The sequence below is a fragment of the Danio aesculapii genome, chromosome 24 (genome assembly GCF_903798145.1).
Source record: "Danio aesculapii chromosome 24, fDanAes4.1, whole genome shotgun sequence".
In the NCBI taxonomy this organism is placed as follows: Eukaryota; Metazoa; Chordata; class Actinopteri; order Cypriniformes; family Danionidae; genus Danio; species Danio aesculapii.
The window spans coordinates 31,258,373-31,283,933 of NC_079458.1; the positions used below are offsets into that span (position 1 = coordinate 31,258,373).

Consider the following 25,561-nt stretch of genomic DNA (forward strand, 5'->3'; position numbering starts at 1 on the left):
TGCAACTTGACAAAACTGACTTGACTCAGCTTGGCTTGACATACTTAGGATAAATGAAGCAGGAACAACAACGGATCAGCACAGAACAGAGCACACTGGGAGAATAAATCGGGAAAGCAAACCAATAAACTGACAAGGGGGCTGGTGAACATAATGATAATAGGATAGCAAGGTGGGTGGGACAAGATAACAGACTTGCATGTTCCATCCCAGTGCCAACCGAAACCAAAACCAACTAGACTGAGACGCTGAAAATGAAACAGCACGCTGCAGACAGAACAAACACAAACACCAGGACGAGAGCGTACATCCTGAGCACACCCAGGCTCCGCACGCCCACATCATACAAAGACGAATACAATGACAGAAAGTGAGTGCTCGACCTGAGAATACTTGAGCCTAGCACAACATACTAGACAAGACAGGACTAGTGTCTGCCACAAAACAAGAATTAACTAGACCGAAGTGGCAAAATCCTGACAGAATGTTTGTTTGTTTTTGTGAATTTAAAAAGTAGGGATACATCGATATGGACATTTTTGCCCTTAATACCCAATAAGACTCCTTATACTTGGAAGCTAATAACTACAGTGTTTAAGAGAGCTCAATCTGGCTGCATGCTAAACAGATAGTTCACTTAAAAGTGAAAACTTACTGATTATTTACTCACCCTAAATCGGTTTCAAACCTTTGTGAGATTCTTTCTTCAGTGTAACACAAACAAAGATATTTTGAAGAAAGCTGAAAACCTGTAACAATTGACTTCAATAGTAGAAAATAGGGCTGTGCAATTAATTGAAATCGTAATCAAATCGCATTCGCAATTTGAAATGTTGCGATTAGCTAATTGCAAGAGGCTGCAATATGAAATGTATATGTATTATTTCAATTCTCCCGCCCAGAGCAAATGCGTGACTGCCGTCTGTGTGTGATAGTCTTACTTGCCAATTGAGTGAGGACACATACGTTCTGCTCAATAAGAATTGCGCAACTGAACTATGTGGAAAGCCCACAACAAAAAACAAACAAACAGGAAAGCGCTTAAGCATTTCTGCATTAAAAGACAAATTAATATAAAAGAAAAATAGCACGATGGTAATATGGGAATATTTTGGTTTCAAAGTCACAGACACCAAATAAAAATTTGTAAGGTAATTTGGAAGAGCTGTCGCAGAACTGTTGCCTGCACTAGGAAATACAACCAGCTCCTAAAAAAGCACCACAGGCAGCCATATGAGGAGTGTCTGATAGTCAACTGATAGTATTGCCAACGACACTCAATCTAGTAAATGTTGGAGTAAGTTAATATCTTGTCAGTTTTTTTTTTTTTTAACTAACACTCACTTCAGTAAGAAGCTACTATATAGATTAATGAGCTGAATCTTGACTATAAAATTAAATCGCAATATCTGTCAAGATATTTTCCTCAAATCGCGCAGCACTAGTAGAAAAAACAAACACTATGGAAGTCAATGTTTACAGGTATCCAGCTTTCTTTAAAATATCTTCTTTTGTGTTCAACAGGTGAAAGAAACTTAAACATGTTTGAAACATGAAGAGTGAGTAAAGGATGACAGAATTCTCTGGTGAACTATCCCCTTAAGAAAACAAATGCAAATAGAAAAACTCTAACAAACTGAAAACACAACCTCATCAATTGAAAAAAAAATTCTCACAAGACATGTGAATAGCACAGTCCACGAATGTGATGAACCAGACTGTTTTGTTTAGAGTCAGCAGTATTGTCGTTAATTGTGCAATTTGTGAGATTATTAGGATTAAAAATACAAACTTCAAGAAACTGTACAAACAAGAGGTTAAAATAAACAACAACAAAAAAAAAAAAACTCAGATCTTTAAGATCAGTGTATCTTTTGGTCATTGGATTTTCATTTTAGAAACAGATATTGAAAAATGAAAAACGAGTCGTTTTTTGATTTTCGTTTTAAAATTAAAAACGAAAATTGAAATTCAATGCATTTTTCGTTTTTGAATTTTAAAATGAAAAATAAAAAAAACGACTTGTTTTTCGTTTTCATGGTGAAAAACGGAAAAACAAAATTCAAAAATGATTTGATTTTCATTTTTTATTTTGAATAACAAAAACTAAAATCACCAGAAAACAAAAACGAATGAAGACTTGTTTTTTATATTCCGAAACCAGATAGGCAGACTCATTTACGGTGACGGAACGCAATGCTGACACACAGGCTAGCCTACTATAGGCTATTTTTTTTTCCGACTTAATAATGTTATAAAAGGTGTTTTCTTGTAATAACAGGATTTTGTTTATACGTATTTTCCTCATTGAAGCTGATAATATGAAACAACATAACTGATGACATATGCATTATTTGCATTGCTGAACAGTTTTCTGAAAATAAAGTTTATTCTTAAAATCACTTCCACTTCAGGAGTGACAGTAACATTGGACATTCGTTTGGAATCATTGCTCATCTCTCTGTGTTTATATATATATATAATAGCAGTAGGCTATTTTTTAATAATTTCAATTTATGTATTAAAAATCTGCTGCTATATTTGCACATGGCTTTATGAAGTTATGCATAGACCCACACACAACTCATCTGCAAGCTTAGTGATAGTCCGTTTTGAAAAGACATGGGATGGTTATCAGGGTGTTTGTGCAGCATACTTCCTTCAGATAAAATTAATTGTTAATTTTTATTTTAAAATATTATGATTTATTGAAATGTGCGTAACAAACAACTGTGTTAATGCCTCCCTCACTTGAATGATTCGTGGTAAAACTTCGGGAAGTGGAAATATTATGGTTTTAACAATATTAAAACTTTCTTTTCAGAAAAGTGTTTAGTAAACTAACCTAATGCTTGCATGTAATGTGAAAATAAAGGTTTTTTCATTTAAAACATGCTAACTAAAAATAAATATATAGCCTATAACCGCTCCTTATTTGAGAAATATGTTGTCTTAATGAGGAAAATATGTCTTAACAAAATAGTTATAAAAAGAAAATACCTTTTATAACATTATTAAGTGGAAAAAAATAATAGCCTATAGTAGGCTAGCAGGTCAGCATTGCGTCACCATAAATGAATCTGAATAAAAACAAGTCTTTATTCGTTTTTGTTTTCTGATGATTTTATTTTTTGTTATTCAAAATAAAAAAAAAATGAAAATCAAATCATTTTTGAATTTTGTTTTCCGTTTTTCACCATGAAAAAAATTCAAAAATGAAAATCAAAAAAGCATTGAATTAAAATTTTCGTTTTTTAATTTTATAATAAAAATCAAAAAACGACTCGTTTTTTTGGCTTTTCAATATCTGTTTCTAAAATGAAAATCCAATGACCAAAAGATACACTGACCCTTTAACAACACCTTTGACACTAAACAGGAAAGCTAGACATTTTCTATTATGGTCTGTGCTATTTGCAGTGCGTTTCTCTATTTGCATGTTTTTAAAAATTATTATGCACATGTGTTGTTGAATTTTTGATGTTTTTCAATATGGATGTGTTTTCTTAATGTGCAGTGCATTTAAGCTTTCTTGGACACGGTAAATAACTGATTTATGGGATTTCTGGAGCTGTGCATCAATAGATTTGCTCATCTGTGTTTGGACTTTCAGCAGTGAAAATTAAACCACACTGAACTGAACTAAACTGAACTTCAATGCTGAAAACTGGACTGACATTTTCAATTTACTGGAACTTCTATGTTAAGCTGCTTTGACACAATCTACATTGTAAAAGTGCTATAGAAATAAAGATGAATTGAAGTTAATTTAATATAGGAAAAAATACAAATCTTTATATGATTTTTTTTCTGAGCCGCATTACAAATCAAACGGCAAAAGCAAACACTGTTCATTTTTGCAACTCCAAAAACATAAAAAGCAAAAGAAAATTCCAATTTGTTTTTTAATAAAACCACTAACAAGTTGCAACTCTGAAATCATAATTTTCCACAGTGAAAAACTCCCACACTGCTGACATTTTGTCTTCCCTATAATAAGTATAATCAAACATCACAATCAAAATCCTCACAGCAAGAAGTCTGCAAACTGTTAATCCATAAACTACCTACCGATGATGTATAAATCTAAAAATATCTTTTTGGATAATGCATTAATAAGCTCACTGGTTACTATTCTGAGTGCTAAAAGAAATCTGATGCAACATAAGCAGATCCTATAATGCAATGTGTGACAAGTGGATGCATGAAACCCACTGTGGGAGGTAGAAAATTAGCAACCTTAAAAATAGTTTTTATTTACATAAATCAAAAAACACTCAAACTGAAGTTGTTCCAAACCTGTATGAAGTAATATCTGTTGTTGAACATGAAAGTATAGCCTATATTCTGAAAAACAATGCTGCTTACCCACATTCTTCAAAATATCTCCTTTTTATGTATGACAGAAGAAAGTCAGTCTGGATTGGTGCAACTTGAATATGAGAGTATGACACAACACAATAATAATAATAATAATAATAATAATAATAATAATAATAATAATAATAATAATAATAATAAATAGGCATGCTTTTAGGCACGTTTGACCATTAAAAATATTTGTTAGCAACTAATATCCAAAATTGTTTCTTCAGTGATGCATGACAAATATGATTTATTTTTGCAGTGTTCATTAATCATTCTGAATAAATGAAATCACATATATGAATGACACAGATCCCCAAGTCAGCAAGAACATTTGGAAACTAATATGGTACTAAATTGCAAACCGTTAGGGTAATGTTGGATGCCATACTGCAATGCCATAAAATGCACAAAAATGGCATTATATTTGGATGCAATTGCCGTAAACAATCTTGCATGATGTCATGTGTGAAGTTCAATGGGACTTTTTTAGGGTATTCATTTAAAAACTAAACTTAGTTTTATTTATACCTAATAGCAATGACCTTTAACCTGACAGTTGGCCAAACATAATAAATAGAGGCAGAAGTTATGGTTACAATTTGAATTGGATGTTTTTTCGGTAAATACTATCATGTTAAAACATATATTTTCCTCTGTAGTCCAGTTCCCAAACAAATGTTCCTTTCTTTGATTCAATTCCTTTCAGTAAATCAAACATTCAGTGAGTCTGACTCCCTGAGCTGCTATATAGTAAATCAAAAACTATTATAATTCTGTCAGAACGGTTACTGAATTAATCTGACTCACTGGAGCACAAGTTATTACTCTCGTCATGTCTGAAATGAAGCAACAGCTGTTACAGTGTTATGTTATTCTTAAGGATTGTGAGGCTTAAATCTGTGTTGTTGCTGACTGGCTGTTCATATTACAAACTGTAGTCCAAGATACCAGTTTTGCTTCATGAATCAATGAAATACATTACAACGACGTCTATAAACACATCTTTTAGCAAACCAAAATTGATCCCTGTTTTGTTGTAACTGAAATAATCGTTTGCATCATTTTATTCTCATCATAGGACTGTATTAATTAATGTATTTATTTTTTAATTAAATGTATAAATTTGTTTGAGATCATTTTATTTATGTATTTGAATAATTTGAATGTTGGATAATTTATTTATTCAAATGTAATTTAACAATTGTATTTTGTATAAATGTATACATTTCTATTACTCTATTATGTATTTAATGCTTTTTATATAAAAAAAAATTCAATAGTTTATTTGATACTTATTTGATTTGTCAAATTATTTATTATTTAAAAAAATACACACACACACATACACACACACACACACACACACACACACACACACACACACACACATATATATATATATAGTTTTTTTTTTTACTTTCCACAGACCACTCTTGTGGTCCCCTTTTGGGCTCTGGACCTCAGTATGAAAACCCCCAAACAAGAAGGGGTTTTCATAACTATTCAATATAGCAATAGTTATTCTCAAACATACTGTAAATGTAATGTTTTTATGATTTATTTTTTAATAAACTGACCATTGTACCCCCCCCCCCCCCCCACTATTTATTTGGATATATATTTTCATTCATTCAATTACTTCTTGTCGTTCATTTCTTTTTATGTTTTTTCCCCCACAGACCCCCTATAGAACTCCCTTGCGACCCCTCCGAGGATACCTGAAATCCAGCGGTGCCAAAATTGTTAAATTGTTTACTATTTACATTCGCACACAGCTGTCAGTTGTAAACACCATCGGCACTCACCACTATCTCCATAGGTTTCGACTCCATATCCATCCTGCAGTCCATTACTCCACGTCCCATCATATCTAGCAGGTGTGTTGGTGCTCTGCCGAACTCCGTAGCGACCCTTGAACCCGTGACTCCACTCCCCGCGATAAAGCCATTTCCCCTTGGTCTCAACACCCAGCCCGTGGCGCTTGCCCTGCGACCAGTAGCCCTGGTACGTGTTTCCGCTGGGCCAGGTGTAGACCCCGACTACCTCAAACCCGTGGGACCAGGACCCGGAGTACTCGCCCTGACCCTTGGGTCCCGTGCAGATGCCGTGTCCGTGGGCTTTCCCGTCCTCCCATCCGCCACAATAAGTGCCTCCATCGTCGAAGTCGAACCGTCCGCCCGTCATTCAGAATGGGATGAAAATAAAAACAGTCGTAACGTTGCCGTGCGCTTCTTCTCGTCTTTATCTTTCATTAAATCTTTCGATTTCCGCCGCGACGATGAAACCGGAGACAATGAATCACAATGGAGAGATGTTGTTGTGGTGGTTACCGTATTTCTGCTGGGGCTGTGAGAGTATGAATGAAGAGGCAGTTTAATGCATCATTACCGAAGCCGCACGCGCTGCCCGGAACCGCCGCTGCGTTTCTCTGACTCCCTCCGCTCGCAGGCGCTGCGCAGAGCAGACACACCGAGACCGGGCGCAGCGGCGAAAGATGCTGTCAGTCCTGCGCGTCATCACCGCCGCCCCGCCCACTTCACCCGCGCCGAGATAACGGAGAGCTGGGGCACTGGTTCAGAGGTTAGACCCGGTAAAAACTTACATTTCAAGAGGAAAAATATAATAAAATAATTGTTTTATAAGGAATATAATTAAAACATGACCACAAAATATGTCCACAACCGACATGTCAGTAAGGGATGATTAGACTATTTCATCTTGTTTTATGTTTTTTTTTTTTGCATATTTAAAAAATATATATATTTTTGCAATAAGCCCCAACCCCAATTAGCCCCAACCCTTTTTCTTTCTTTCAAAATAACGATAAACACTCGCCCTAAAGCAAATGTTCTCAACCAGGGGCACAACGAGCCCCACCAGAGGGCCTCCGTGTACTGTAAAAGACATGTTAGTGTTAGTGTTGCTTCATTGACAAACTTATATCTTGAACTTTGAATTATTCCTTGCATTTGGGGCTTAAACCACAACATAGGTTAAACACATTTGTTTGAATAATAATAATAATAATAATGATAATGATAATGATACTGATAATAATAATATTAATAGTATAGCAAACAATAATAATAATAATAATTAGTCTATTGTTATTATTATTATTGTTTTCATTTTTATTGATATTATTATATTTATTATTTTATCAGCTGTTTTGTGTAGTCTACTTTGTGATTTTTAAAATTATTATTATTATTATTATTGTTATTATTATTATTATTATTATTATTATTATTATTATTGGATGTCTGCCGTTCAACAATTGCGTGATATTGTTTTTTATACTTTAATATATATGTGAAATAACGGATGGATGAATTATAGGCAACTTAACAGAAATTCTTTATATTAAGAAATTGTATTTAAAAATGTTTATGACATTTATTTTTGCAGCTTTGCTTCGCATGATCAATTAAGAATAATCTAGCCTGTAATCAGTGGCTTGACGTAATTAGGGAAAAGTAGTCTGCGGAGACATCTGTTGGCTCATTTAAAAAGTGCGCTTCTCATTTAGACCTGTACCTCGTTATGAAATTACGGGCTATAAATAAAATAAACGAACAGCTTATACAATAACATTTAATAAATAAATGCTTGGGATTTGCATGGAAATCCCCATGTTTGCATGGGTTTCCTCTTTGTGGTCTGCTAGGCCAAAGACTTGATATAATGTGAATTGGATAAACTAAATTGGTGTGAATGAGAGTTTATGGGTGTTTCTTTGTTGCGGCTGGAAGAGCATCCACTGAATAAAATATATATATGCCAGAGTAATTGGCGGTTCATTTCGCTGTGGCGATCCCTGATAAACCAGGCACTAAGCCGAAGGAGCTAAATAAATACCTTTTAGTAGACATAATATATAAAATTTCATAACTGATAATGTGGACGCGTGTCCTTTAAGAAGTTGGGTACCAGAACTGGAGCCTGCGCTATTCAACACACTGTTCGTGTCTCAAAATCTAGCGAGCTCCCTATCTGAGAGGCAGCATTTGTAATCATCATAGAGGCGTGTAGAAAAAGCTTCAATGCGCAGTCGATTACACGGGTGCGCGCTTGTGATGTCCAAACGCAGCCCGCGCGTAACATGCGCAAAAAACACAGTCCACGCGTAATATAAACAAACATCCCATAGTAAGCAACTAGGTTTTGAGACACAGCCAATCCCTGATAAAATGGCGGTGGAAAACATCGGAGAATCTCAGGATGAGAAGGAAATACTTATAAAGAAAGATGCACAGGACAGTGGTGAGATTGTCGAGAGCACAAAAACTAAAGCATCCAAGCTAATATTGTATCACTGGACTCAATCATTCAGCTCTCAGAAGGTAAGATAAAATTCAACACCAACAGGCAGCTCAAGAGCATCAGGGAGGATGCAGGATGTTGTTTTAATTGAGATATTAACATATTTATTGACCTGGCTGTCATAATTTGGATTATTTATCTATCTCTGCTTGCACAGTGGAATAATGGCTGAATGACACGATTGATGATTATTCATACTTTATTGTTAATGCTGCGCGACGATGCAAGTGTGTTAAAATTGTTGTAATTATTGATATCTGAATCACAACGGTTGTGATTAGACGTCAAATTACATGATATTCAATAATTTTTTATCCTTATAATGAACCTGCATAATGTTTAGGGCAAATCCAGGTCCCCAGATGATCAAGAATAATTATGTAAGCTATTACTTAAACTTATAGATAGCTTTTTAAATGTTCATATTGCTGTATTTACAGTAGTGTTCATTACAGTACCAAATGCTTGAATAATTTATAGGCTATTCATTTTCAAATTTTGAAATGTACATAATTTTTATTGATTGAAAATGTTGTTTTCTATTTAAACTTCACAATAAGGCACTAGGGCTTGACTATTAATCGAAAAGTAATAGAAATTGACATTCAGAAATTATAATCTATCATATTTTTCCAGGATGATTTTTTCAATTACTTTCCCTACTTGTCACGTGACACTGCTCTGTTAAAGGCTCTGGCTGATTTCTCCTTCTGCGGCCACATCTGATCTCTGGTCAAGCTACTGGTCTAAGAAACAAACATCTAAACTGCTTCTGTCGCAGGTGAGGCTGGCAATAGCTGAGAAAGGTCTGCAGTGTGAAGATTATGATGTGAGTCTTCCTCTGAGTGAACACAATGAGCCCTGGTTTATGCGTCTGAACCCCACTGGAGAGGTGCCTGTGCTGGTGCATGACGATCGTGTCATCTGTGACCCCACGCAAATCATGGACTATCTGGAGCAAAACTTCTGTGATGGTAAACATTTGAGATGCAGGGTTGATGTTGTGTGGAAAGTAAAGCGCCACAAATATAAGAATACATATGAAGGATTAACCCCTTGATGCATGACACCCACCATGGTGAAGACACTTTGTGTATTTGTTTTAAGCAATGTAACATTCTAATAATCATCATCATCATCATCATCATCATGATCATTCTATATAACTGTCCCCTTTAAATACATACATTTGAAGTCAGAATAACTAGTCCCCCTTTTAATTTTTTTTCTTTTTTAAATATTTCCCAAATGATGTTCACAGAGCAAGGAAATTTTCACAGTATGTCTGATAATATTTTTCTTTTGGAAAAGGCCTTATTTGTTTTATTTTGGCTAGAATAAAAGCAGTGTTTAATTTTTTAAAAACCATTTTAAGGACAAAATTGTTAGCCCCTTTAAGCTATATTTCTTTCCGATAGTCTACAGAACAAACCATCATTATACAATAACTTGCCTAATTACCCTAACCTGCCTAGTTACCCTAATTAACCTAGTTAAACCTTTAAATGTCACTTTAAGCTGTATAGAAGTGTCTTGAAAAATATCTAGTCAAATATTATGTGCTGTCATCATGGCAAAGATAAAATAAATCAGTTATTAGAGATGAGTTATTAAAACTATTATGTTTAGAAATGTGTTGAAGAAATCTTCTCTTCGTTAAACAGAAATTGGGGAAAAAAAATAAACAGGGGGGTTAATAATTCAAGGGGGGTCTAATAATTCCAACTTCAACTGTATATTTAAAAATTAATAATAATTAATAAAAATGTATGTATACTTACATAATGTACATACTACATGTCATAAATAAGTATTCTAAATTATGGGATTGCAATAAAATAATTATTAAAATTACAATTAATTAGTATTTTTGGACTGCACTGTGATTGTTATATGAGCAATATCACACAAGTAGTAGTGCCAGCAGTGACGATATACAGCCATATCGCAATATATTGCAATAAAATAATTATTAAAATTACAATTAGTATTTTTGGACTGCACTGTGATTGTTATATGAGCAATATCACACAAGTAGTAGTGCCAGCAGTGACGATATAAAGCCATATCGCACTGCTACGAGTGTGATAATGCGTTTATACAGCAGTTCGATGGCATAATCATGTGTACAAAAAAAAAAATCAAACACGGAGCGCCTAAAAATCCTTTTGTATGAGCAACTACTTTCTTCTGCCATTCATTCACATCTGCAGCTGGTGTCAGAACAGCAGAAATCGTCACTAATTCACCAACGCCATTTTAGAGCTAGAATTTAAATGATTCTGTAGCGTAATGTCTAAAGTGATGACAAAACATTTTATTTTGCTCACATTTTAAGATTATAAGGCTGAACGGATTCTACAGAGATTTCCCAGTATTTCTCTGTTGTAATCGGGATATCACAATTATTAACCCCGAAAAAGCCAAATCAGCGCAAACACTACCAGATTACTGTTGTGTATGCGATAAGGAAAAATGCTAAACACATGCAGGCATTTCTTCTTTCTTTCTTTTTACTGAACTAGTAACGAAATCAGGAGACTGATTAGAAACAAACAGATGGCCAATAGGGGTGGGCGGATCGATCCTAATATCGATAGTATTGATACCAACGTTGGTATTGATGTCGGATCGATAGCCTTCCGAGATCGATACATTTATTTAAATCTCATTTAATTGACGTTAAAGTACATTGCTCCTGTTTCCTAAATAAGCAGACATGTATCGAAACACCTGCTCCTTTTATATTTCATATGCACTGTTGCTCCTTCTTGCTCTGCTGTTATTAGTTGTCCTTTCATCTCGTGACTCAACAGCGCCAAAGCGCAAGTACTTTTAGCTATTCTGAGATGATGGAACAAAAGAGAAGCTCTGTTTGGAGTTATTTTACTGAAGTAAACGAAAAAATTTTAAACTGCGATGTTTGTAAAGTCTATTCGATACTGTGGCAACACTACAAGTCTACACAAACACATAAAACAACAGAAAGAAGAGAACGCCGAGCTGCAAAAAAACAGAGAAGGGGAGGCAAATCCTCTAGACAGACTCCCAGCAGTGCCAGCCCTGAGACAGAGGTCATGCACTGGCCGAGTCATTTCGGAGAGGCAATGAATATCCAGGTAGCTAGCTACAGTGGTGAAATTAATGTTTGAGTTACATAGGACATTCAGTATTAGTGAATGCCAATTTGAAAAAAGTAAAATAAAAAAAGATTACTTGGTCATAGTTGAACTTGTTACTTTCATCATCAGGCTGATTAAATATAACCTATATAGTCAGCATTTATACCTGCTATTTATAATGACTATTTTGGAATTAAAAATATACAGTGGTGGCCAAAATGATAAGGTAGTTTTTTCACCAGCTAAAAAATGGTTTTGAGTCAGTTATCTTTTGCTGTAGTGTGTTAGTAATTTAAGTTAAAATATGAAAATTTCTGAATATCCCTTATTATATACAAGCAACTGTTTGCACTTTGTTTATAAAATAGGGCAATGTTTAGTGTCTAATGAAAGAGAAACACTTTATTTTGTTATTTTGAACAAAACAGTGAACAAAAAACATTTGTTCGCCAGGAATAATTTTGTGGTCTTTGTTTATTTAAAATGTATTTGAAATGCACATTTGTTTTACCTTTATTTGTTTAAAGACAATGAAGTGTTAAAAGAGAAATGGTTTTGTTATTATTATATTATTGTTTCTGAACAAAAACCCCAGACTGAAGGAAAGTTAAAAAAAAAAAATCATCGTTCTCTAGTAATAAGTTTGTGTTTGCAAATCCAGATCATTACAATAATAAAAGTTGTTTTATTTGGCTTAAATGTGTTTAAAATTTGTCCTGGGTTTTAACAAGCTGCTTTGAGAGCATTCAACTCATAAATTATCACACATTGTTCTCCCTTACAGAAAAGTACATTTAGGTTTAAGTGTATGCTTTTTAAAGTAGAAGTATCAGAATCGGTATCAATATCGGCGATACTGACCCTGTATTTACTTGGTATCAGATCGATACCAAATTTTGCAGTATTGCCCAGCCCTAATAGCCAACCAAAAAGTAACTCAGGGTTATACAAAGAGTGGCCAACACAAAATACATACATTCCTGATATGCAATGCCCATCTCACACTCAATACACTGCCAGATTATTATGGTATGAATACAGCACTACAACATACAAAAGAGAGAGATTGACTTCACTCGAATGTCACTTACCAGTTTAAAAATGATTTGATCAGCTGTAGTTAGAAATTACGCTGAGTTTTTCTCCTCCAAGCGCTTATTATGCAGTCTCTGTTGCCATCTTGTGGATGGACAACGTCAACCGTCTTTGTTCTGCACAGTATGAAAGGCTATCGGATGTCGATGCGCTGTATCTCCGAAATAATTCAAATTTAAAATAGGCACTATTCTTATAAATAAGCTGAATATTTGCAATCTAAACAATTACATTCTCACCTGAAAAGCCTCAACAGTACATTATGGTGACCAACAGCAGCAATATTTGTCAAACTGTAGAGTGTCCTCTGCTTGTCGCTGTATGTGGGGAGAGTAATACACAAGGGTGAAGAGTTAAGTGAAGTGATGGCTTAAGAGGCTGTACGAGTGCTGTTATTTGCAGAATATCGCAAGGCTATCAGTTAATCAGATTCAAGAACCAGACAAAACTGTTGTATAAACTTAAATATATATCAGCCAGTGTCATGCTCTAAATATGTCTGACAAAATTATTATTTTTTTGTAAATTAAACAGGACAAATTTTCACTTGCAAAGAGAAAGACAAAAAATTCTTTATAGCTGTTAATAAACATTTTAGTGTTGATTTGTATATATTATATTACAACAAAGGCTAGGAATCAGTTTGCTTAGAAGTTATAAATTGAGTCTATTAATCCATGCATCAAATGGTTTAATACATACATGAATAAGCAGCTGGTTTTCAATGTGTGCATAGCTAGTTTGCTTATTTTGTTGTGTTCAGTGCATTTCTTTTTCCGTTTTCATTTGCTTGCATTTACGTTTGCATGTACCACCTTACATTCAGCATGCCTGTTCAGAAGTACAATATGGATAACTTGAGGGGCATTAGAGGGTGAGTCCAAATAAGATGTACTGTAGGTCAGCAGCTCATATAGTTTACATTCTGGAGTCATTTATTTATATAACCTACATATTCCGTTCTCTGAATCAGAACAAACTCCAAAGCTGATCCCAGAAGAGGGAAGCACATATTACCATCGAGTACAGCATTACAGAGAACTGCTGGACTCCCTGCAGATGGATGCCTACACCCACGGCTGTATCCTCCACCCAGAGATCACCGTAGACTCCCATATACCAGCCTACGCCACCACACACATTCGCAGTAAGATGGGAAACGAGGGTTCTTTATTCAAATGAGATGCAATTTAGTTATTTGTGAATGAACTGTGTTTTCTGTCTTATAGCACAGATTGGAAACACTGAATCTGAGCTGAAGAAACTAGCAGTAGAGAATCCTGATCTTAAGGATGCTTATATTGCAAAACAGAGGCGCCTGAAAGTAAGTAAACACTGACGCTGTGCTTTGTTTTAGTTTTATAGGATTATTTGGGTATGTACATTGCACCAGCTGTTCGTAAGTGCTTTCTTAAACTAGAACGTAAAGTCCACACTAGGGGATTAGTAACTAATAGCTAGTTTGTAACTAAATTTGTACTTATTTAAGTTGCACCACATGTTTCTAAAACAAACCATAGTAACTGTACAGGTTGTAAGCTCTCAGTAAATTCATGCATAGTCACTCGAATTATGTAATATCCAAAGAAAAAGCATTTAAATTGTTAAACTGCTTTATAATTCTGCAACTAATGTATTTATATACAGTTAGGTCTATAAATATTTGGACATCGACACAATTCTAACATTTTTGGCTCTATACACCAACAAAATGGATTTGAAATTAAACGAACAAGGTGTGTGCATTAACTGCAGACTGTCAGCTTTAATTTGAGGGTATTTACATCAAAATCAAGTGAACGCTGTAGGAATTACAACACTTTGCATATGTGCCTCCCACTTGTTAAGGGACCAAAAGTAATTGGACAGAATATTAATCATAAATAAAACTTTCACTTTTTAATACTTAGTTGAAAATCCTTTGCAGTTAATTACAGCCTGAAGTCTGGACATCCCCAGATGCTGGGTTTCTTTCTTGGTGGTGCTCTGCCAGGCCTCTACAGCAACTGTCTTCAGTTCCTGCTTGTTCTTGGGGCATTTTCCCTTCAGTTTTTTCTTGAGCAAGTGAAATGCATGTTCAATTGGATACAGGTCAGGTGATTGACTTGGCCATTGCATAACATTATACTTCTTTCCCTTCAAAAACTCTGTAGTTGCTTTTGCAGTATGCTTTGGGTCATTCTCCATCTGCACTGTGAAGCATTGTTCATCCTGCTGCTTTTGTCAGCAGTCACATCATCAATAAGTACAAGAGAACCAATACCATTGACAGCCATACATGCCCACGCCATGTCACTACTACAACCATGCTTTACTGCTTAGGATCATTAGCAGTACTTTTCCTTTTCTATACTCTTCTCTTCCCATCACTCTGGTATAAGTTGATCTTGATCTCATTTGTCCATACGATGTTGTTTAAGCACTGTGAAGGCTTTTTTAGAACTCTAATCTGGCCTTCCTGTTTTTGAGGCTCACCAATGGTTTACATCTTGTGGTGAACCCTCTGTATTCACTCTGGTGAAGTCTTCTGATGATTGTTGACATTGACACACACACACACCTATCACCTGGAGATTGTTCTTGATCAGACCAACTGTTGTGAAGGGTGTTTTCTTTACCAGGGAAAGAATTTTTTAGTCATCCACCACTGTTTTCTGCAGTCTTCCGTGTCTTTTGGTGCTGCTGAGCTCACTGGTGCGTTGTTTCTTTTTAAGAATTTTCCAAACAGTTGTTTTGGGCATGCCTAAAGTTTTTGCTATCTCTCTGATGGGCTGGTTTTGTTTTTTCAGCCTAATGATGCTTGATGATTGATAGTAACAGCTCTTTGGATCTCATCTTGAGAGTTGACAGTAACAGATTCCAAATGCAAGTAGCACACTTGAAATTAACTCTTGAACCTTTTATCTGCTGATTGTAATTGTGATAATGAGGAAAATACACACACATGGCCATGTAACAGCTAGTACTTTTGGACCCTTAACAAGTATGAGGCACATATGCAAACTGTTGTAATTCCTACAGCGTTCACCTGATTGGATGTAAAAAGCCTCAAATTAAAGCTGACAGTCTGCAGTTAAAGTAAAACATCTTGTTCATTTAATTTCAAATCCATTGTGTTGGTGTATAGAGTTAAAATGTTAGAATTGTGTCGATGTCCCAATATTTATGGACCTAACTGTAACTATCCTTTAAAAATAAAATGACAAATTACATTTTTATAGTACATTACATTACAGTCAATCACTATAGCAGATGACGCACATACCTGTATCGCAAGCCATGAATACGTATGGAATACACATCAATACACAAGCTATCAAAATATTAAACTTAATTTTTTCAAAAAAGTATACTACAAATAAAAGAAAGAGCAGGGAAAAGAACTCAGTCATGATGAAATTCTCATTTTAATTTATGGATAATTTACACAAAACACTCCTTGAAAGAAGTCAAAACACTTTTTCACAAACTGAGAAAAATGTGAGGTTTGGGAGGAACATTAGGTTGTGAGTAGAGGGAGATCATTCTTCATTATTATTGCGAGCTCCTCGATGTATTATAATCTCGTTTTTTTACTGTTATACATGGGGGGAGGCTGTTGTAAATATTTAGTTGGAATGTAGCGTTACATTTAAACTAAGTTCAGTGGTGCAACACAAAAATATTTAATAGTGTGTAGGTTGTAACTTAGTGTCTGTTTAAATCACAACTAGGCTACGTTTTGACTTATGCACTGTTGGTGCAACCTGATCTCTGCTGCTCTGGATAAACAAAAGATGGGTTCACACTTGAAGCTGAATCCTGGTTCAAAAAAGAAAATAGCTGCATCACAAATTGCATACTTATGCACTATTCTATGCCATTTTGTAATATAGTGTAAGTAGTGCGTTCACACTGAAAACACCAAAAAGATTAAGTACACTTTAATTACCTGGATTATGCACTTATTCAGCCGGTAAAATGAAGTGTGGACTGATGGACACTTTATGCACTCAACCGTCATAGCTTTGCTCATGTAGCTGAAGGGGCTAAGCTTTCGATGCCACAGATGTTGGATTACTTTAATCATTTTGTATTGTGAAAGCAAAATTCTCCTACGAGAGTGATTATAGCGCCTCCCGATGGTGAATGCGGGTATACTCATGGCAGGTATTATTTGGTAGTTTGGTCATTTATTTTGATAATTTCATAAATGACACCAGGGAAACGGTTTGAATTTAGTAAAAAAACTGTTAGTGTTCCATTTGGGACGACGCTACATACATATACTATGCTGTTGAGTGTGTAGGTGCATAAGTGCATAGTGGATAAGAGCATACTGTATAGTGTGTCATTTGGGACGCAGTTAATAATTCATTTAGTCCTCATCCGCTTAGCATTCACAATGTTATTTAAAAAAAAAATAAAACACAGTCATTTATTCACAATGATATTTAAAAAAAACTCAACCGACTTGAACGACATGCTTTTGGGAGCAACTCGCATATGTTGTGCGAGTGGCAAACAAGTGACACCCGCACATTTTCCAGTTGTAAAACTTCTGAACTTTTCCGAATGCTGCGAGCGCACCGCGATTAAACTATAACTAACTAATCTGCTTCTCACTTTGTTTGGAATATTTTAGTAATAACTGCAGACTAATTATTTTAGACAAACACAGAGCTGCAGTGCTTTTTACTTTTCTCCATAAACTTGTATCAGAGCTGCAGCAATGGTTTGTCCATTTGTCATCCTCTGAGAAAATGTTTGATGGTCGACTAGTTCGTGCTTGTCATTTCAGGCCAAAATAAAAGCACATAAAAATGAGTGCCGTGGCTAGCAGCATTGAAGAGATTGTACATAAAAAAGGATGTAAGGATGTCGCCAGAGTGGCTTTTTGGTTTCTTTTCTTGTGCATCCCAGCCACTAGCACCCCATCTGAAAGAGTTTTTAGCATAGGGGGTAATGTAGTCATTCACGATTTGTAATGTTGCAGTATGTATTTGAATAATGATGGTTAGTTCATTTAATTGAAATCTCAGATTTGATTATCATAATTTGTGTTGTTGACAGAGTTTAAGTTTACTGTATCATTACTATTCACACCATAAAGTTTGCTTTGATTGTTCAGCGTTCACACTTTATCATTGCACACACTTTGTGACATTCTATGTCAAGTTTAAGACTCTCTTTAACTCTTATGTTTATTATATTATAAAGAGATCAGATATTTTGTTTAAATCTTTTAGTTTTTGATTGTTAAATCTATTTGTTTTAGTAATGCTGTTAAATCATAATAAAGTGGGTAAATAACCCAAAATCCTAATATTCCTAAATTGATTGTTAAAAAATAGTTAATAATTATCAATAGCGAATGATATGAAACACAGCATCATGATATTTTTTGCAATATCTTCCAGCCCTACATGATTCCACACTCGGTCACATCAAACTATGCCTACATTTGTTGTGAATACACGCACTCTCTTCTATACTGTGCCTTTAAAAGCTAAAAATGAAAATTCCTCTGAAATACATTTATACTGTTTACTATATTCTTACAAAAATATTATTTTCTTAATAAAATACAAAATATAATACAAGTATACAAATATAATACAAATTTGTTACAAATACAATAAATATGTTACACATATCAAAGGAAGAGTTCAATATTTATGAAGTTTTCAGAACCTGCAGAATGTCCAGAATGGTGCAGATTAAGGCAGTTTTATTATCTTTTCCCATTTCCTCACCACTTTTATAATTCTTCTAGCTTTTTGCAATATATATTATGTCTAGTATATCTGTTATAAATCTTTATTGATTATACATATTTTTCAATATAACAGATATATAATAAGTAAATGTTTTACATATACTCATCACCCTTTACTAATGCATCCCCACATTCTTCCTTATAACCCACAATATCCTGTAAATAAACAGCTTTATAGAACATTTTAAACTATAAATATTCTTGATGGTTTACTTTATATTTTTCCTCATCATCTTTGTTATACTTTTATTTAATGTATATTTTATATATTTTGTGACAGACTTGATAAACATTGTATGTAAATACATGGACATTTGTATTAGCTTAAAATGTACCAGAGTTAGTTAGAACTGGACAGAATTCCATTATGAAGTAGACTTGCTCCACTTCTTTGGTGCGCATCGAGATTCGGAGGGCAGCACAATGCACCAGAGTTACTGTAGTTTTAATCAAATCAGATTGGCCAAGTGTAAACACCCTAAGATTGTATTATGTTTTACTTCACAAATTACAATAAGTGTTTTGATGTAATGAAACACTATTTTGTTTTTATATATCCAGAGTAAATTATTTGACCATGATAACATGAAATACCTGAAGAAGCTCCTGGATGAACTAGAGAATGTTCTGGATCAAGTCGAGACGGAGCTGCAGCGGAGGAGTGAGGAGACACCAGGTGGGAGAATCTTCTGTTAAACACATTTTCAATTTCAATGTTACATTTTTACACTGTTTTTTTTTTTAAAGGTTGTCAAAATAATAAATGTACTGCTTTTATTACCAACAAAATGTATTTAATAATGATTATTATTTTGATTAAATGTTGATCATCACATTATTCATCACGTTATGCTATTCAACTATTTCATTTTTAATATTTTTTACAATAATAGTGGCTGGGAGAAATTGATTGCATTTTGAAAATGATAATACAATATTTTCTGTCGGCACCAATAACCTTGTGGTTAGTGTGTCGACACATGGCACTGAGCTGTTCGTGGCGACCTGAGTTTGATTCCCGGCTCAAGGTCCTTTGCCGACCCTTCTCCTATCTCTGCTTCCCATACTTTCCTGTCTCTAAATCTCCTCTGTCCTATCACAGTAAAAGTGAAAACCCCTAAAATCTTAGAAACCATAATATTTTCTTAGGCATAATTGAGGTTGAAATTTCTTCTTGGGGTGATGGTTACATAAAGAAGCAGTGGCAGATTATTTATTATTTTATTTCTTTTCTTTCTCACGTATAGTAGTCAATAATTGTTGTTTTTGTTGTGACCTACTTACACATACAGTAAGCATATTGAACAGGTAATTTGTATATGCATGATGTCACTATATTTACAAATGCTTTTATATATTACATAGCAACAATAATGATGTTGTTTTCAAAGATTTAGACATAATGGCTCATAAACTGCTGTCATAGTAAGAAAAATAAATTTTGTAATAAGCAGACAGAAACATATAATCTGAAGATACTCAAAGCTAGTCTTTATGTAAACATATCACATTCCGTACATCCAAGTTGTCAGCTGTTTTACCAGAAGATCGAGTTTAATTTGAATAAATGTTCAAAAAACCTATGTTTTATTTTTTTCTGTAAATTTAAGATGCATAAATACTACAGAGCTGTTGAATGCTTGATTCTGATTGGCTGATTCTAAGGTGGTCAATTATTTTGATTGAAATGCACAGTCAAAGTAGTTCCAGGTGGGTTTTGACAGCTTTAAAGGATTAGTTCACCTAAAAAAGAAAATTCCATAAATAACAAATACTCACCCCCATGTCGTTTCAAACAATACACACAAATTAATATTTTGGATGAAATTTGAGATCTCCCTCATCCTCCGTAGAAAGCAACAGGCCTGACTTGTTCGAAATCCAGAAAGGAAAAAAAAGATCTAAAAAACAGTTCATGTATGTTATGTGTATTATGAATATTAAAATATCCTTATATTATGAATATAATTCATTCGCGTGGGTTTCCTCCGGGTGCTCCGGTTTCCCCCACAGTCCAAATACATGTGGTATAGGTGAATTGGATACGCTAAATTGGTCGTAGTGTATGTGTGTGAATGCAAGAGTGTATGGGTGCTTCCCAGTGTTGGGTTGTGGCTGCTGCGTAAAACATATGCTGAATAAGTTGGCGATAAGTTGGCGGTTCATTCCGCTGTGGCGACCCCTGATCAATAAAGGGACTAAGCTGAAAAGAAAATGAATGAATGAAAATATTCTTATATTATGAATATAACATCTGAAAAACAGTTCATGTATATTATATGTATTATGAATATTATAATATTCTTATATTATGAATACAATAACATCTGAAAAACAGTCCATGAATATTATGTGTATTATGAATATTATAATATTGTCATATTATAAATACTATAACATCTGAAAAACAGTTCATGTATATTATGTGTAATATAATATTGTCATATTATGAATACTATAACATCTGAAAAACAGTATTGTATATTATGAAAATTATATATTGTCATATTATGAATATTATAACATCTGAAAAACAGTTCATGTATATTATGTGTATTATGAATATTATAATATTCGGTAACACTTTATAATAACTACACACTATGAACCATTTATTAAACATTAGCAAATAGTGAATTCATTATCTGTTAAGAATTAACTCTACGTGAATAAACGTTAGTAAGCAGTTTATAACTGAAGCTACAAGCTCTGTATTCTTGACTTAAAAGAAGTTTTTATAATGTGCTTAATAATTGTACTTTCATACTTTCTTAATGATTTATTATTCATTACTAAATTAAGTATTGCATTATTTACAAAGCAGTTATTTAAGCATAGTTTGTAGTTTTTTAGGATCATTCAGAATGAGTTAATAAATGATAAATTAACTGTTCGATTTATAATTCTTATTATAATAATAATTAATTTGTATGTTAATAAATGTTTTATTAACTCAACTTCATTCAGTTTTGTGACCTAATCTAAAGTGAGGACTATTTATGCTTTATAAATCCCTTATAAATGACAATTAAAGGCTCAGTTAAATTCTAAACAGGAAAAAAGAAAAATAAACGACTTTATTCATTTCTATTCATTTGAAGATATACTAATGAAAATGTATCAAATAAAAAATAAATCTTTGCAACCTTATCTAAAATATCACTGTACAGTTTAAACATCGCTAAAAACATTGAAATTATATTGTTTACATCGTTAAATTATTATATTGTGGTTTTATTCAACTTATGTTGATGATGTATTTTAACCCTCCTGTTATTCAGCAATGTTTAAACTTTACAGTAATTTTACTTTTTAGATAAGATTGCAAAGATTATTGTTCATTTGATACTAATTTAATTGTCATTTGTAAGGGATTTATAACGCATAAACAGTCCTCACTTTAGATTAGGTCACAAAACTGCATGAAGTTGAGTTAATAAAGCATTTCTTAACACACATAGTTACCATTACTAAATGCCTGAATAATAAGATATAAAAATGTTGATTTCAATAGTCTATTAATTAATTTATTATGTTTATTAAATTAATGTATTAAAACTTATTCTGAAGCTCTACCCAAAGGAAGTCTATGTTTGTTGTAAATAAGGGTGTATGTATTCTTTTGCACAATGCTGTGAATAAATTAGAATTGCAAAGAGCATATGCAGTAAAAATGTGAAACATACATATTCAGTGTTTTGTACTCAGATACCTGACTAAATGCAGTGATGTTTAACTTTACTGTAGTTTTCAAATGGCTGTGCAAATAGTATATAGTGCTGTCTTGAGCATTTTCAGGAAGTGTCACCAAAATCTGACTTTTTTGCATTGCAAAAAAAATTTACAGAGTAAACTGTTATAATGGCACTTTGTACCAATTGTTTCAAGAAATGCATTAACTGTTGTGCAAATGTAAATGGTGTTGTGAGAAATGCACCAAAGCCACTGAGATAAACTGAAAAAAAACAAGAACAAACAGAACAAACCATTGTTATACAATAACTTGCCTAATTACCCTAACCTGCCTAGTTAATTAACCCAGTGAAGCCTTTCAATGTCACTTCAAGCTGTATAGAAGTGTCTTGAAAAATATCTAGTCAAATATAATTCTGATATAGATTATATATATATATATATATATATATATATATATATATATATATATATATATATATATATATATATATATATATATATATATATATATATATATATATATATATATATATATATATATAAAATTATATATATATAAGGCTTAGTCCCTTCATTAATCTGGGGTCGCCACAGCAGAATGAATCGCCAACTCATCCAGCATATGCTTTATGCAGCGGATTTAATTCCAGCGGCAACCCATCACTGGGAAACACCCATATACTCTCAATCACACACATACACTACAGACAATTTTAGCATACTCAATTCACCTATACCGCATGTCTTTGGACTGTGGGGGAAACTGGAGCACCCGGAGGAAACCCATGCGAACACAGGGAGAACATACAAACTCCGCTCAGAAATGCCAACTGACCTAGCTAAGGGTCAAACCAGCGACCTTCTTGCTGTGAGGCGAACGTGCTACTTACTGTGCCACAGCATCGCCACACTTTATCTTCTTAATGTAAAATTAAATACAATAAAAAAAAAGAACAAGTGCACAAATGTACGGTTAATTAGCCATATTTGTGATTATATTTTAAAATCTGCAGTATGGAAGGAACATTCCACTATTCATTGTAGGGGGTGGGAGGGGGGTTAAAATAAATAATATATGATTAATAAGTAACTATATGATGAGTTTTGACTGCTTGGCATTCCCTAAGCGGCTGCTTATGTTGCTTATTGGTTAAGTCTACCCCTGGGTCTTGCGCATTCACGTGATACAAGTTCAAGGGTCAGAGTTCATCAAGCTTGATCTTTGGAATGCAGCGACATACAAAACTTCTTGCACAAGCTTGCTTTTACAGCCTGGTGTATTCACATGCCTATGAATGGAAGTCAATGGAGTGAAAAATGCAGTAAGTAAGAAATATTGTTTCATAAAAAAAAATCACTTAATTTTGCTATATTATTTTGTAAACCAAGACACAATTTTTATTTTACTTGAAAATGCTTCTTGATTTAAGAATTTTTAGATATTTCAACAAGAAATAAGACAAAAAAATCTAACAAAATCTTTTTTTGCAGTGTAAGAAACTAGTTTTACACACAGGAGTTTAAGACCTGACAAATGTTTTGAAATACAACATCTTATTAATATTGCCTTAAAGAACAGTTTCTATGGTAACTGTAGTATAATGCGAAATAATTGACAATGGGCATGCATTGTTTTCTAATAATTCATCAGCTCAGAATTAATTATTCCTTATATTAGACAATATAGCTCAATTTTCAACTTCATTTCTTTGAACAAATTTTTGAAAATCTGGCTTCTGAACTTTATAATTTCTCTGTCTAGAAGAGGGCAGTCAACAGGCTTGGCTCTGTGGAGATTTCTTCAGTATTGCTGATGTCTCCCTCGCTGTCACCCTTCACCGCCTCAAGTTTCTGGGCCTGTCCCGACGCTACTGGGGAAATGGGATGAGGGTCAACCTGGAGACCTATTATGAGCGTGTCCTGGATCGGCCCACATTTCGCAGAGTGCTTGGACATGTCAATAACATCCTCATATCTGCTGTGCTGCCCACTGCATTCAGGGTCGCAAAGAAGAAGGCTCCAGTATTTGTTGGTGCCACCCTATTGGTTGGGTTGATCGGGGGCGCCACTTACTTGGCTTTCAATTATTTTAAAAAGAGACTTCTTGTGTCTTAAGACAGCTATCAAGACTCATTCAGCATTGCTTATACTGTAATAGATTGATGACAGTTGCACAAAAAGCTATTTTAGGCCATAATAAGACATAAGGTAGTTTTGAAAACACACACACACAATGCATCTTTTTAGTGCAATCTTTATTAAATTGACTTACATGGGTTCAATTAATGCTGTAAGTCCTGGTCTAAATGTGTTTTGTGCTGATCATAATTACAGAAAAATCAGAGTACACTGATTTCCTAGCATCAACCATATACAGTAAATATATGTAATTAGGATAAAACATTTGCGTCTGTTTAACACCGGTCAAATCATATACAATGCTATACACAACTGTTTCTCTTTACTGAAAAATTAAATTAAATAAATCATATTTCTCATTTATTTCTTGTCTGGTATAGATAGATAGATAGATAGATAGATAGATAGATAGATAGATAGATAGATAGATAGATAGATAGATAGATAGATAGATAGATAGATAGATAGATAGATAGATAGATAGATAGATAGATAGATAGATAGATAGATGGATGGATGGATGGATGGATGGATGGATGGATGGATGGATGGATGGATGGATGGATGGATGGATGGATGGATGGATGGATGGACGGACAGTGGAATGAACTGCCAAGCTATTCAAGCATGTGTTTTATGCAGTGAATTCCCTTCCAGCCACAACCCAGTATTGGGAAACATCAATACACACTCAAATTTACGCACACACACACACACACACACACACGCACACACACACACACACACACACACACACTATGGCTGATTCAATTCACCTAAATCGCATCTCTTGTGGGTAAAATCGGAGCACCCGGGAGAAAACCCATGCGAACATGGTGAGAACATGCAAACTCCATTCAGAAATGCTAACTGACCCAGCCGAAACTCGAACCAGTGACCTTCTTGCTGTCCTAATATTGGTATTTTTGTAGTAATATATATATATGTGTGTTTCTGTGCCTTGGTACTGTACTATAAGATGGAATGTTACTTATTTGAATTATTTGTTTTTAATTTAAATTAAATTTATTTGTTTCATATTTATTTTTTTTTTTTTTTG

The 25,561-nt window shown here is 34.0% G+C and overlaps 2 protein-coding genes across 3 annotated transcripts in view; one reads left to right on the forward strand and one right to left on the reverse strand.

The window, feature by feature from the left end:
• jph1a (junctophilin 1a) overlaps positions 1-6,845 on the reverse strand; it is a 92,421-nt gene extending 85,576 nt beyond the window's left edge. The window contains exon 1 of the mRNA XM_056451098.1: positions 6,174-6,845. Within this exon, the coding sequence (XP_056307073.1) occupies positions 6,174-6,552 (379 nt within the window). The 5' untranslated portion in view covers positions 6,553-6,845. The remainder of the gene's footprint in view (positions 1-6,173) is intronic.
• A 1,649-nt stretch (positions 6,846-8,494) lies between these two features.
• Positions 8,495-24,819, forward strand: gdap1 (ganglioside induced differentiation associated protein 1). Of its 2 annotated transcripts, none has more exons than XM_056451166.1 (6): positions 8,495-8,711; positions 9,473-9,665; positions 13,882-14,055; positions 14,138-14,232; positions 19,228-19,342; positions 24,125-24,819. In XM_056451166.1, the coding sequence occupies exons 1-6, from the start codon at positions 8,559-8,561 to the stop codon at positions 24,475-24,477; spliced, it is 1,083 nt and encodes a 360-aa protein (XP_056307141.1). In that variant the 5' UTR covers positions 8,495-8,558; the 3' UTR covers positions 24,478-24,819. The 2 variants fall into 2 exon arrangements, with proteins under 2 accessions (XP_056307141.1, XP_056307142.1); XM_056451167.1 differs by having other exon boundaries at positions 24,128-24,819.
• The last annotated feature ends 742 nt before the right edge of the window (positions 24,820-25,561 follow it).